This window comes from Meles meles, chromosome 17 (assembly GCF_922984935.1).
Source record: "Meles meles chromosome 17, mMelMel3.1 paternal haplotype, whole genome shotgun sequence".
Classification (NCBI taxonomy): domain Eukaryota; kingdom Metazoa; phylum Chordata; class Mammalia; order Carnivora; family Mustelidae; genus Meles; species Meles meles.
Genome location: NC_060082.1, coordinates 39390488 through 39403754, shown reverse-complemented (window position 1 = coordinate 39403754; position 13267 = coordinate 39390488). Strand labels below are relative to the sequence as shown.

Sequence of the window (13267 nt, the reverse complement as noted above, 5' to 3'; positions counted from 1 at the left end):
TTTCTGTTCCACTGCTTATGTTCTTTCTCTCTTTGGACCCTGGATCTCAGTAGAGAGGTTGTTTTCCTTGGTTTTGTCAGCGGGGCTCAGGTCCCGGTTTGGGGGCGCTTCCAGTGGCCGGAGCCCTGCGTGCGATGGAGGGTCCCCTGATGCTAAGCAAGCCCTGGGTGCTGGTGCAGCACAGGTCAGACCACCAGTCCCCCGAGCAAACCCCAAGTTGCCTGACCACCAGCTGGCCAGAGGAGACTCCCCCGAGTGGGAGGAGCCGTGTCCAAACTCAACTTCCCAGGGAATCAGAAGTCTCCACTTCCTTCCTGAGGGGGGTTGTGCATAGATCTCGCTCCCCAGGAAGTTCCAAACTGGAACCTCTAGACAGTCAGACATCTTGGCATCCACCCAAGCTCTCCCACTGGCAAGGCTGCTCTCACATCTGCCACACAAAGAGGGGGAAGGCAGGAAGGGAAGGGTGCCTCTCTGGACAACAATGCCATGATGTCACCAGCTGCTTCTGGTCAATCCCCTCTGCATGATGCCAGGGGAAGGGCACCATCCGTGTCCCTCTGCATGATGCCAGAGAAAGGGAGCATCTGTGCCCCTCTGCACAATGCCAGGAGACAGGCACCATCCATGCCTCTCTGCAGAGAAAGGGCAGCATCTGTGCCCTCTGCACAATGGCAGGGGACGGGCACCATCCGTTCCCCTCTGCATGATGCCAAGGGAAGGCAGTATTCCAAGAATTCCAGTCCACACCAAGTGCTGCCAATGGTACTGGCCCAAGCTCTTTGCACGACAAAGTGCCCACTAACACCAGCCATCCCAGTCCTACCATTCACTCGCCTCACAGATGGTTTAGGGTGTATTTCTTAAAAAACCCTCTGCAAGGGGCACCTGGGTGGCTCAGTGGTTTAAGCCGCTGCTTTCGGCTCAGGTCATGATCTCAGGGTCCTGGGATCAAGTCCCACATCAGGCTATCTGCTCGGCAGGGAGCCTGCTTCCCTCTTATTCTCTCTGCCTGCCTCTCTGCCTACTTATGATCTCTCTCTGTCAAATAAATAAATAAAATCTTTAAAAAAAAACCCTCTGCAAGGGAAATGAGTTATATATATACACAGAGATGGAATCATACTTTCAGTCTCTGTTATAACTAATTTTATTAATTGATCCTATAAATGTGACTGTCTCTAAATCAATGATAATAGGAATTCTTACAAGGTTTTGACATATGTTACCCAGGTGCCTTCCAGAAAGTTAGTAGTAATTCCCAGCGGCAGTATAAGACAACATCTGCTTTTCTGTGTTTTTGTTGGTTTGTTTTAGCCACTGGGGTAGGGAAAGATGCTATCTCATTTTAATGTGATTTTAAGGAGTGTTTCCTTGATTACTATATTTGTCCAGCTTCTCTGGAGACCAGCATGATATACACAGACATTTTTTACTATCCAGACTTGGCTCATGTAATTACAGAGGCTGACAAATGTCAAGACCTGCGTCTGGCCCACAGTGTCCTTCCCGCCTGAAGGCCAGCAGGCTCAAGACCTAGAAGTGCCAATGTTTCAGTTCAAGTCCAAACGCCAGAAAAAGCCAATCTTTCAGTTCGAAGCATTCAGGCAGGAGGGTTTCCTTTTAGTTCTGGTCAGTCCTTCCACTGATTGACTGGATGAGGCCCACCATATTAGAGAGAGTCTACTGATTTATCAATCTCATCCAGAAAAACTCTAAAAATAATCCTCAAAATAACGCTTGACCAAACATCTGGGGACCTTGTGGCCCAGTAAGTGGACACATAAAATTAACATTGCAGTTACTAATGAAATGGAATAAATTTACATAATCTTACTGCCTTTTTGTATTTACATTGCAAATTGCCTAACCATGTTCTTTGCCCATTGGGGTATTTATCTTTCTCTTACTAATTTATAAAAGATCCCCATATAATCGGCATATTAGCCACTGCATAATGTACACTACAGGTATGTTGTTAGCTTCTGATTAAGCTCTGAGTGCGGTTTGGACAAAGTGTGCTTGGGCTCTTTTTCCTTGGCGGACACCCCGAGCGCGGCTGTTCCAGGTCACGCTCTGGCTGGGTGCACAAGCGTGCGCGCACACATCCCCGGAGAGGCAGCTGAGCATGCAGAGAGCTGTGATGCCTCCGGGGGCCCTAGGAGAGGCAGGAAGGTGCCTGTCCAGGGTGGGTCTCGGCGGCAGATACCCAGAGGCAACATCGAGATTTTGCGCAGGAAGTTTTCTGGTGTCTGCTCTAACCTGGGGAAAATTTAGGTGGGTGTCACCACCTGTTTATGTTGGCTGTAAAAAAACACCTGGCAATGTCCAGAAGATGGAAGGTTCTAGACAGAGAACAGTGAAGAAAGACAGTAAGCTACGCGTGTTCCTCACAGTGTGCCAGTGTCCGCTCCTACTTTCAATGACTAAGGTAGAAACAACAGACACATTTGCAGGGTTTCTGTGTGTCAGACGTTGTCCTGAAACCCTCGCCTGTGCTAGCCAATCTGCCTCTTAGGGAAGTCCTTTGACGTAGGCACCAGCTGCCGCCCTCCCTTCCCCCATTCTGCTTTTTCTTTTTGGTCAAGAGAACAAAGAGGCCTCATGAGAGCCCAAGAGCTCATTAGCTCGCCCACCAGATTAAATGCTTGTACATCCGTGGGTGGGGGGCTGTGATCTGTTTCCAGAAAAGCTGGCTTCCCTGTCTAGGCTTCTCTGCATCAGCCTGGGTTACTGGTCACAGAGTTCATTTTCTTAACACAACGAAAATACTCAGTATCTGTGTGGACAGACACTAGGTGGTTTGCATCCTATTGTGATATATTTATTATCATTTACTTGGAAGATATCATACTTACCCGCAAGTCCGAAGAACTAAATTTATAAGCAATATTCCAGCCCAATGTTCCGTAATTCTTTCTTTCACTGACCACAGCGTTGAAAAAACATAAGCTGAACAGAAGTTTTTTCCACGACGGTCCACAGTCAGGTTTTTCAAATATCTGTTCTGTTATCTCTCCATTCCCACCATATCCAAAGGTCTGAAGTAAGTTACTTTTCAGTCCCTGGGGATTTTCCACTGCGATCTTTAAAGGGGAGATGAGTAAAGACAGCAGGTGAGCAGGGCACGGCTTAGGGGGCGGGCTAAGAGTGCAACGGCTGGCAAGAGTCGGGGGCCGGGAAAAACTCTTGTGTTACTCTGTTCTCATCTGAAAGTTTCTGCTAAAGGATTGTACCAGATTTCCTATTGTTCCAACTCAGATCTTAAAATGAAACATTTAACACTGTCATTAAAAACACTCCTGTTTATGGAGTATTATGCCTCCATCAGAAAGGATGAATACCCAACTTTTGTAGCAACATGGACGGGACTGGAAGAAATTATGCTGAGCGAAATAAGTCAAGCAGAGAGAGTCAAGTATCATATGGTCTCACTTATTTGTGGAGCATAACAAATAACATGGAGGACATGGGGAGATGGAGAGGAGAAGGGAGTTGAGGGAAATTGGAAGGGGAGATGAACCATGAGAGACTATGGACTCTGAAAAACAACCAGAGGGTTTTGAAGGGGCGGGGTGGGGTGGGAGGTTGAGGAACCAGGTGGTGGGTAACAGGGAGGGCATGGACTGCATGGAGCACTGGGTGTGATGCCAAAACAATGAACACTGTTATGCTGTAAATAAACAAACGAATAAAAAAAAAAAACAACATTCCTGTTTGCTCCAAGTCTAGCCTTCTGGAGAATTTGACAGTGAAGAGCTATTGTCGTCAAAACTCTTGGTGGGGCTCTGTGGCCCCAGGGCTGTGCAGCCTCCATGGGGCAGCAGACGGGGAGGTGGGGGTAGGGAGTCACAGGGGCATGGCGGGGGCTGGTGCCCAGGCATAGGAGACTGGGAACCCATGAGGCCGGCAGAACAAGCTCCTCAGCACCGATATTGACAAGGAAAACGATGAACTTGGGGTCCTACCCAATTGTTCTACTTGCGTTAAAACTCCCTTTGCTTGACTTCCTAACCAGGAGACTTGCAGTGAGGAGGGGCAGAGGTGAGGTGGGGAAGAAACTCAGCTGGAGGGGCTTTTCAGAGTGTGGCTGTTAACTCTGAAACTGTAAAAGGTGTGAAATGTTCCCTTCCTTGTACATTTTACACATATGCACGCACACACGTATGCACACACATATCCATACATAAAAACCGTGTGGGTGTGTATACAGGACGCATGGGTGTGCGTGTCCACGAACGGGATGTTTCTGGATCAAGGACTGGAGCTCACGGAGGTCCCTGTGCTCTGATCCCCAAGGGGCGGCAGGGGAGCCACACGTACCCCGGGCGTGTGTACAGCGGGGCTGAAACTTGGTGCTTCTAGAGAACGGCTTACAGAGCAGCTCCTCCTCCCAGAGATGGAGAGACTTTTGCTCTGGAATACCAACAGATGCTCCCTGGGGAGAGAGGAGGATGTTCCTGGGTTTCCACAGGCCCTGGCGTGTCAAGCAGAAGGCTCTGAGGACGCAGACACGTGGCTGTGCCAAGCGCCTGGTAGAGCAGATGTTCTCTCCCTTCCCAGGCATGTCTGCCTGTCCAGACCTGGCAATGCCGACTGCCCGCCATGCTTTCCGTGGAAGCCCTGACTGCGGACACGAGAACATGGTCACTGAGTCTCCTTCCCTGAGGTCATGGCAGATTCTTTGGAGACTCCTGCTTGTGTCTCCCAAAGTTAAAATCTGCGCAGCCCCATGAGGGACGACAGATGAAGGGGGACGCAGGAGAGGGGCCGGGGCCATGAGAAGAAGGGAGAGAGACACAGAGAAAATGTCATCTTGGGGAAGAAAGTTGCTACTATCCAAAGTGAAGCTGTGTTTTGCTCATTTGAGAAGTGGACCTGCTTGAGGTGAAATGTTCCTTCCTGGGAGTTCTAGCTCTGGCCCTCCCTGTCACCCTTCAGTCCTTTGTCCCCAAGACCTGCTTTCAACCTGCTTCCTGCCAGAGCCTTTCCAGAAATTATGCTGTGGGATGGTTGAGGGAGCAGAGACATGAAAAGGCTCGAAAGAAGGGTGAGAAAAGGACACAGATCATGCGTCTGGTTTATAACTTTTGGGACCAGGAAGTACCCTCGATTGAGAGAACGTCCGTCAAGTTGTGAATCACTTGAAAGCAGGGATCTTGTCTACTGTCTTAGTGTCCTTCCTGGCCTGCTGTGCAGGGCGAGCACGGAATAGAGGTCAGCATGCTAGAGTCCGCACTCCCTTTGTAATTTGGATTTATGAATGTAAGATAATTTACACTCAAACAGTTCTCCTCAGTCAGCGTCAAAATCTCTTCTACTCAGTCCTTACCTTCAAACTCTTCTGAAGAATCGGAACTGGGAAAGAACTGTCCAATTTTGAGCTTAACCATAGCCTGAACTCAGGGTCTATTGTCACATCTGGGTTATTAAATCTGCAAAATACAGAATTTATAAATATTTTAGTGTAAGAATTAAAAAAAAAAAGATTTTATTTGAGAGAAAGAGAGAGAATCTGAGCAGGGGGAGGGGCAGAGGGAGAGGGAGAAGCAGACCTCTGTTGAGCAGGAAGCCAGACGTGGGGCTTGAACCCAGTACCCTGAGATCATGACCTGAGCTGAAGGCAGAGGCTTAACCAACTGAGCCCCCCAGGTGCCCCAGTGTAAAAAAATTTAAGCCAAACAAACATGTTTTAGGAGTCCCAGAATCTCAGTGTCTGAAGTGACCTAGAGCTTGTGGCAATGACCATCTATAGGCCCTATCAGTCCACCGACGGCCTTTCCTCCTGCACAGAAATTTCCACAAGACCCAGTAATTCCCAGTTTTGAAAAGTGGTTTTTCCATCTATAAACACAAAAGTGATATTATACACTCATTGCAAAAAACCTTGGAAAAATGACAAATTAAGAACAAAATGAAATGTTCCATGGGTCAAATCTGAAACTGAACCTGAAAATAAATGATGGTGGTAACAGAGGACGCTCCACTGAATAAAGCAAGAATCCGTGACTGATACAAACAGACCAGTGGATAAACTGGAGGAGGAAAGCCCCTTCCTTAGGGTAGGACCTCATTTGATAAATTTAGAGAGAACTGTGGAGTTGGAAAGGCACCATCTGGCAAATAACAGAGTCCCAGTTCAGTCAAACATTCTCAGTGGTTGCTACGACTGGTGGGTGAAAGGTTGAGACGTTTGCCTGCTCGGAAAACCCTACAGGGGCTGATGCCACTTTGGCCAAATGAGCAAAGTTATCACCAGCAGCGGGACGGACAGACATCATGTGTCTCTCAGTACGATGTAGCAAGGAGGACACATCTCTTTGGTGGCGTTCCTGCCACATTGGCCTCGCCATCACGGAACCAGGGGGAAACAGCTGACAAACCCAAACAGATGGACATTTCACAAAGTAACCGGCTCGCGCTTTTCGCAAAAACGTTCAAGTTATGAGAGACAAAGACTGAGGAACATTTCTAGAATAAAGAGGAGTTAAGAGACCCGACAACTGAATGCAGTGAGAAATCCTGAATTGGAACCTGGACCAGAACTTCTTTTCTTTTTTTGCAGTATAAGTTATGCTTGGGTCAATAGGCCAGATAAGCTAAGTCCTGAGGGTTAATCAGTAAGCACGCTCAAGCCTGCAGGGTCAGGTGACATCAGCTCCGCAACTCACTGTCAGTGATCCAGAGAAAGTTTCACATGAACGAGTGAGCAGGAAAGGCAGGCCTGGCTAGTGTTAACTGTGGGGAAGTGGAGGTGATGGGTTTAGAACAGTCTTTGTGTTATTCTTGCAGCTTTTCTGCATGTCTGAAATTATTTTTGTAAAACATGCAAAACTGAAACAGTAAAAGCAAACAAACAAGGAAATCCGGCACAACAAAAAAACCCAAATGCAGAATTAAACAGGAAAACAAAAATAATCTAAAATCTCAGTAACTAGGTTTAAGTAAACTTTTTTTCCCTTTTCTGTCTCTCGTCTCTCTTTTTTAAAGATTTATTTATTTATTTTAAAGAAAGAGAGAGCACGAGCAGGGGTGTGGGGCAGAGGGAGAGTCTCAAGCCGAGCCCGACAGGGGGCTCGATGTCATGACCTTGAGATCACAGCCTGATCCAAAATCATTAGTTGGCCGCTCAACGGCTCCCTCTCTTCTTCTTTATATAAAAATATTATGCTGCACATGCTGTGGGTAACCTGCTGTTTCTCCTCTTAGCAACATGTTGTGAACATATTTCCTTAACTCTTAAATGTAAGAAATTTGCTTCACATTTCTCTCTCCCACAGTAGGCTGCTGGGTGATAGTCTTAAACATTTATAGGCTTGATTTGATAAAGAAGTATGAATTGTTCTTAATTGTACTGATTATAAAGAATGCTTTTTAAAAAAAACACATTGTTAAGTACCCTTACGAAGTCTCTGAAATCCTGTTCTGAAGGATGTTCCTCCAGTTTCTTTAGAAAGCTACATCGCTATTCGCCACTCGTTTTTTTTTTTTTTTAAGATTTTATTTATTTATTTGACAGACAGAGACCACAAGTAGGCAGAGAGGCAGGCAGAGAGAGAGGGGGAAGCAGGCTCACCACTGAGCAGAGAGCCGATGCGGGGCTCGATCCCAGGACCCCAGGACCATGACCTGAGCCGAAGGCAGAGGCTTTAACCCACTGAGCCACGCAGGTGCCCCGCTATCAGCCACTCTTGTTACTGATACAATGTGTCTGGTCCATAGCCAGTCCCTCAACTCTAGAATGATTCTTGGCAAATAGGCCGGTGTCCTAGAGACAGTTTGTGAACGATCAGTGACTGAAGGACCTGGTGGAAGTGGTGCCGTCTTCCGAAGTTACCACTCTCGAAGCCGTACAACCAGGAAGAGCAGAAATGCAAAGCTGGAGAGAAAACTCCAGAACACAACTGGTTACGACTTTACTAATTTACAGCGTTGCTAGGGCGCCTGGGTGGCTCAGTTGGTTGAGCATCAGCATCTTGGTTTCCGCCCAGGTCGCGATCTCGGGGTCGTGAGGTTGAGCCCTGCATGGGATTTTTTCCCCCTCCCTCTCCCTCTTTCTCTCTCCTCCCCTGGCTCGTACATGCTCACTCTCAGATAAATAAATAGAATCTTAAAAAAAAAAAGGAAAATTGCTAATTCTTCCCTCAAAGTGATAGCAATCGACTTGCAACTTCTCCCACTACCAAGAAGAAGGCTGAGCCTCAGAAAGTTTCTGCCTGAGTGGACAAGCTTTTGGCAGAGGCAGCTCGAGAAGGTCAGAGCGAGTATGAACTGAAGGCCATAAAATAAATGACCGCTGGAAGGAGGGGTGTGAGCGACCACATTCTGCACTTCGGAGTCATAGAGAGTATTAAAAACTATTGTTTAGATCCACAGGTCCGGATGGATGTGTGGCCGTGACGGGTTCATCTGTGGAGAGGGAGGGTTTGAGAAGGAGATGAAGGACGTGAAGAAGGTGATGGAGAGTAAAACCCAGAGAGGCTTTGTTTCCCCTAAAAAAACTGAGGTATTTCTTAGTGCAGTTCTAAAGATCCTGGAGAAAAGAGAACCGCACAAGAAAGCTTTGAGAGTGGCCCCGCACATTACTTTGCCTTCACTTAACGTGGCCGTTCATCTCACCTCACCATTCTGATCGTTAATCGGATTCCTTACAAATAATCTAAAGCTCTTACGATTCAATGATAGTGCACAGCCTTGGCATAAACGATGCTGCAAGGTGACAGTTCTGCAGGAAGACCCACTGTGCGGCTCTGGGGAGTGACTTCATGATGATCTCCTCTGCCTTTGCAGCTTGGCCGCGGCCCAGGGAGATAATGGTCACGTGACTTTTTCCTCCTTTTAACTCTCGTGCAAATTTCAGGACAATGTTGGTGAGGTCAGTCCCTGCACAGCAACATGCAAATGTATACACAATTATAACCTCATTTTATTCCCTCTTGAAAACATACTGATTGATTGATTGAATGTGTGTGGAGCCCAATGCAGGGCTTGAACCCACAACCCTGATATCAAGAACTGAGCTGAAATCAAGATCAAGATTTGTTAACTTGTTTAAAACTTCCTTTCTTCCATTGTATTGTTTAGAGCATGGATGTGAGGGCTGGAACCCTGGCAGCTATTCTGGGCCATGTCTTCAGGAAATGGACAGCAACTACAATTGAGTATGTAGGGTCCAGAGAAGCCGCTTTACACAAAAGGTTACAGAGGAGAAAGCCTCTGAGTGGATGCACAGAAAGTTTTATTGCCCAATAGAATCAAAGTTTGAATATGGTGAATTCTAAAGACATATTTGATTTAGAGATTACAAAGAACAGAAGATAACAAAATATTTTGCTTAAGGTCTGTGGGACAAAGACAAGGGAAAAGCATTTGGAGTTTTGAGGGACACAAGGCCTGGGCTGGCAGGGCCACCTTCTGATGGTGGGTTATATATATATGTTTTCAGGAACCAACAGATTAAAGCAGTTAATAAATACAAGGGCCATCCCAACTTTCAGATCAATAATACATGTTTAAGAGATATCTTCTGCACAGAAAATTAGCACGGGTAAATTTTTCCATGGCTATGAATCTGGAAAATGTTATTCTTCTTTGTTCTTTCACATTTTCAGAAATGTTCAGTCTTAATATAATTTAAAGTTTTAATCAGTCCCTTTCCCAAAATATTTTACTAAGAATGGGAAAATATTTTAAACATAAAAATACCCGGCACGGAACCTTCTTGTCTACACCTTTCGCTGAGCATGGAGCGGGCATCTTACCATGGGAGTGAATAAGGATCAGCGGAGTTCTGGCGTTGGATTCCTTATATGACTCTTTCAAATTAATTCCGGTTCTGGGAACATACTCATTTCCCATTTGTTCAGTTATAAACATTTTCACTGAATTCTTTAAATGTTCTGGTTGAAGAATTTTTATCTAAACAAGAAAGCACAGCAGAGAAGGTAAATTAAAAATCACACAAGGAATGGCCCCTGTGGTAAACAGAACAAAGCAAGAAGCGTTCATTATCCACGTGGTCGGGGTTTTATGCTGCTGGTGCTGGGCACACATCATGGAGGGTGTCAGCGTGTGGCGGGGAAGCCGCCACCTCAGTTTGTGGTTCCTCCTCGGAGCCAGGGCCACGCTGTGCTGCTGTCCCTCTCACACTTTGACAGAGATCTTGCCTTGGATGTAAAAATCCCAGGTATGGTCCCTGATTCTGCAAAGACAGACTTTCCCAGGGATTTTTTCCTACTCTGCTGGACATGTCCGGAGCAGAATGGAAATCAGGACGGCACAACCAGAAGGAGACTCACTCCTCCAGGAGCGACACGGAGATAAACAGCACCGTGGATGGAGCGCGTATCCAGAAAGAACCCTAGGACTGAACGATTCTGGAAACCGTGTACGTGTGATAAGTAGAGGTTCTGGGTCCCCTGGAAGAAATCACTGCAAATCTTGGAGGAAAGACCTTTTCCCTGAAAACTGTTTCATACAAATGACTTGCGTGCTATTTATGAAATAACTGTGCATTCTGTCCTCAGCCTGAGAGGCGCCATCATTTGGGGCAAGGCTGACGCCGCGTGTGGATCTGCGTGGACGCCCTACGATGAACCGTGGGAAACTGCCACTTTTACAGTTGTAAACTGCTAAGGATTGGCAGTTGCACTGTTTAATGTAAGATATATGATCGCTATGTCAAATTCTGCTCTTTTCTGTTACTCCTTGAAAAATGAACCTTAATTTCATTTGACTTAAATGCAGCATGTCTTTATTTTTAGATGAAAACTGGCAGCACACAAAGCATGTGGGGTCTGAGAGCAGAGCTCGTCCAGCGTGTCCACTCACTGGAAGGGCTAGACTCAGCAGAGGGCAACGGATGGTCGGGGCGGTCCTGGCACATCACTCTGAGGGTCTGTGCTCCCGGCCGTCACCAGCATGCAGCAGCATGCTCACTCCCTCACTTCTCTGACCAATAAAGTACTGCGGGGTGGGAGAGCAAGCAAGACCGGAAGAAATGACGTTGTGCCGAACTCAGTTCTGCCGGCTCCTTTTAAGCAGTTACGGATAGTTCTGGAAAATTTCCTCATGTCCTCTCCCCTTACCCCAGGCTTTGCCATCTTTCCCGCAGAGCTGTCGCAATGGGGAGCGATGCATGGACTGGTCCTTGTCCATGGAGCTCTTTGATATCATCTTGCCCAGGTGGAGCCTTCTTTCTAATACACTGTAACTGAATCTCTCGTGTGGCAATCTCAATTTCTGACTCTTACAGGCCAGACCCTGTTGCAAATATTCTAACTCAGTTTCTTTGTAGATGCATTTGACCCGTTATCAGACGACGTCTTCTCACTGTGGGTTTGGAGAACAGGATTGCTACACTCATGAAGTTTCTCGTTGACAAACTAGAATCATCTGGAGCTTACTGGGGAAAGGTAAGGTAGCACAGGCTTTAAAAAGTTAATCTTGCTGTCAGCGTAACACACACTGGCTACATAAAATTCAAGTAATACAAAGAACTAGAGATTGGAAAATCGAGATCCTGTTTTCTGGAAAGCCACTACTACCTTGCGCACATGGGGGAGCATCGTGCCATCTCCTCTCCTGCTTTCCTGGCTGGGGTTGTGCTGCATAGACTCTGCGGTGTTTATAGCGTTTGTCAGCTAATGCAGCTGAAACGTACGCTCATGTTATGACGAGGTCGATAGTCCGCAGGCAGAGGGGGGTAGCAGGCTGTCTACATGGCCAGGTGGATAACATGAATTAGAGAAGCAGACTGGACAGAGTGAAAACAATTCTCCCCACGAGGAAAACAGAGCTGGAACCATGGGGCTTGCTGGCAGCTAACGGTCACCATCCCTGCGAGGAAGTGCCAGCAGTGATGGACAACCGTGGCCATGACCATGGCACACAACCATGGCCCATGACCATGGCATATGACTGTGGTGCACGACCGTGGAGCATGATGGTCGTGCATGACCGTGGCCCACAACCAAGGCGCAGCAGTCCTCAGGGCAGACACCATCAGCTCCAGCTGTTGCTGCTGCCTACAGACCCACCCAGCATTGCCTCATCTTTTACGTTATCAATAAAAGCTGAAAATAGGGATTTTTTGGGTGAGATCTCTCAATTTGCAAATTTCGGCTCAAAGAAAAAAAAAAAACAACACAAACCAAACTTGTACACCATGTCCGCAGCGGCGGTATTCACGACAGCCCAGGTGGGAGTGGCCAGTGCGCACGGACAGACAATGGATAAGGAGATGTGGTGCGTCCACAGCCTCGAGCAGGAAGGAGACTCTGACGCCTGCTACCACACGGATGGGCTCTGAACACCTGCGCAGAGTGAACGCAGCCAGAAACGAAAAGGTCTGGCTTCCAGATCTTTTTCCAGTGGGATGGAATCGGCCACTGGCCCCAGAAATTAGGGCGGTACCTGCCAGGGTTTAGCGGGAGGAAGGAATGGGGAGTTACCGGTTCGCAGGTACAGAGCTTGTCTGGGAGGGTAAGAAAGTTCTGGAAAGAGAGAGGGTGGTTGCACAACACTGGGAATGTACTTCATGCCACTCCATCTCTCACTCAGAATTAACAGAGGATACTAGGATTAAGTGAAATTATGTCCATTTTGCCACAGTAAAACAAACAGAAGACAGCTCACTTAAGATGGAAGTGTACACAGAGTTTTTAAATCGTGTGTGCTGTCTCCGTTCTCTTTACTCGGAGACTCTGAAGTCTCGTAAGGCAGGTCTCCAGAGATTTAAGCCCATTTGTCTGCTGATAGATTACACTTAAATCATTCCAGAAAACAAAATAAAGTGAGATGTCTGTAAGCCAGATGCAATTTCGGAGGGCAGTATCTCTCTGGAGTGAATTTTAAAGTGTTACAAAAATAATACATAGGGCAGAAATCGAAGGGTGGCCGGCTGTCCAGGCTGGTATTCGTGTGAAGTCAGGGCCGACAGGGGCTTCTCCATCTCTAAACCAGATGGCAGATGCAGAAATAGAAGGAGATTTTCAGGCGATGAGGGTGAATCGAGGACGGTCTCCCTGAGGGAAGTAGCAGTAGTCTTTTCTCTCTCTCTCTCTCTCCCTCCCTTTCTTTCTTTCCTTTTTTTTTTTTTTTTTTAGTTTGATTTTTTTATTTGAGAGATTGAGCAGGCACAAGCGGGGGTGGGGAGCAGCAGATGGAGACGCAGGCTCCCTGAGAAGCAAGGAGTTGGATGCAGGACTTGATCCCAGGACCCCGGGATCGTGACCTGAGCTGAGGAGACGCTTAACCAACTGAGTCA

The 13267-nt window shown here is 47.1% G+C and overlaps 1 protein-coding gene across 1 annotated transcript in view; it reads right to left on the bottom strand.

Annotated features, from left to right (window-relative positions):
• The window catches only part of DNAH14 (dynein axonemal heavy chain 14), a 332088-nt gene that overhangs the window by 31527 nt on the left and 287294 nt on the right, over positions 1-13267 (bottom strand). Inside the window, exons 74-77 of the mRNA XM_045982293.1 lie at positions 9762-9918; positions 8673-8883; positions 5333-5435; positions 2859-3086 (exon numbers count right to left, since the gene is read on the bottom strand). Coding sequence (XP_045838249.1) covers positions 2859-3086; positions 5333-5435; positions 8673-8883; positions 9762-9918 — 699 coding nt within the window. The remainder of the gene's footprint in view (positions 1-2858; positions 3087-5332; positions 5436-8672; positions 8884-9761; positions 9919-13267) is intronic.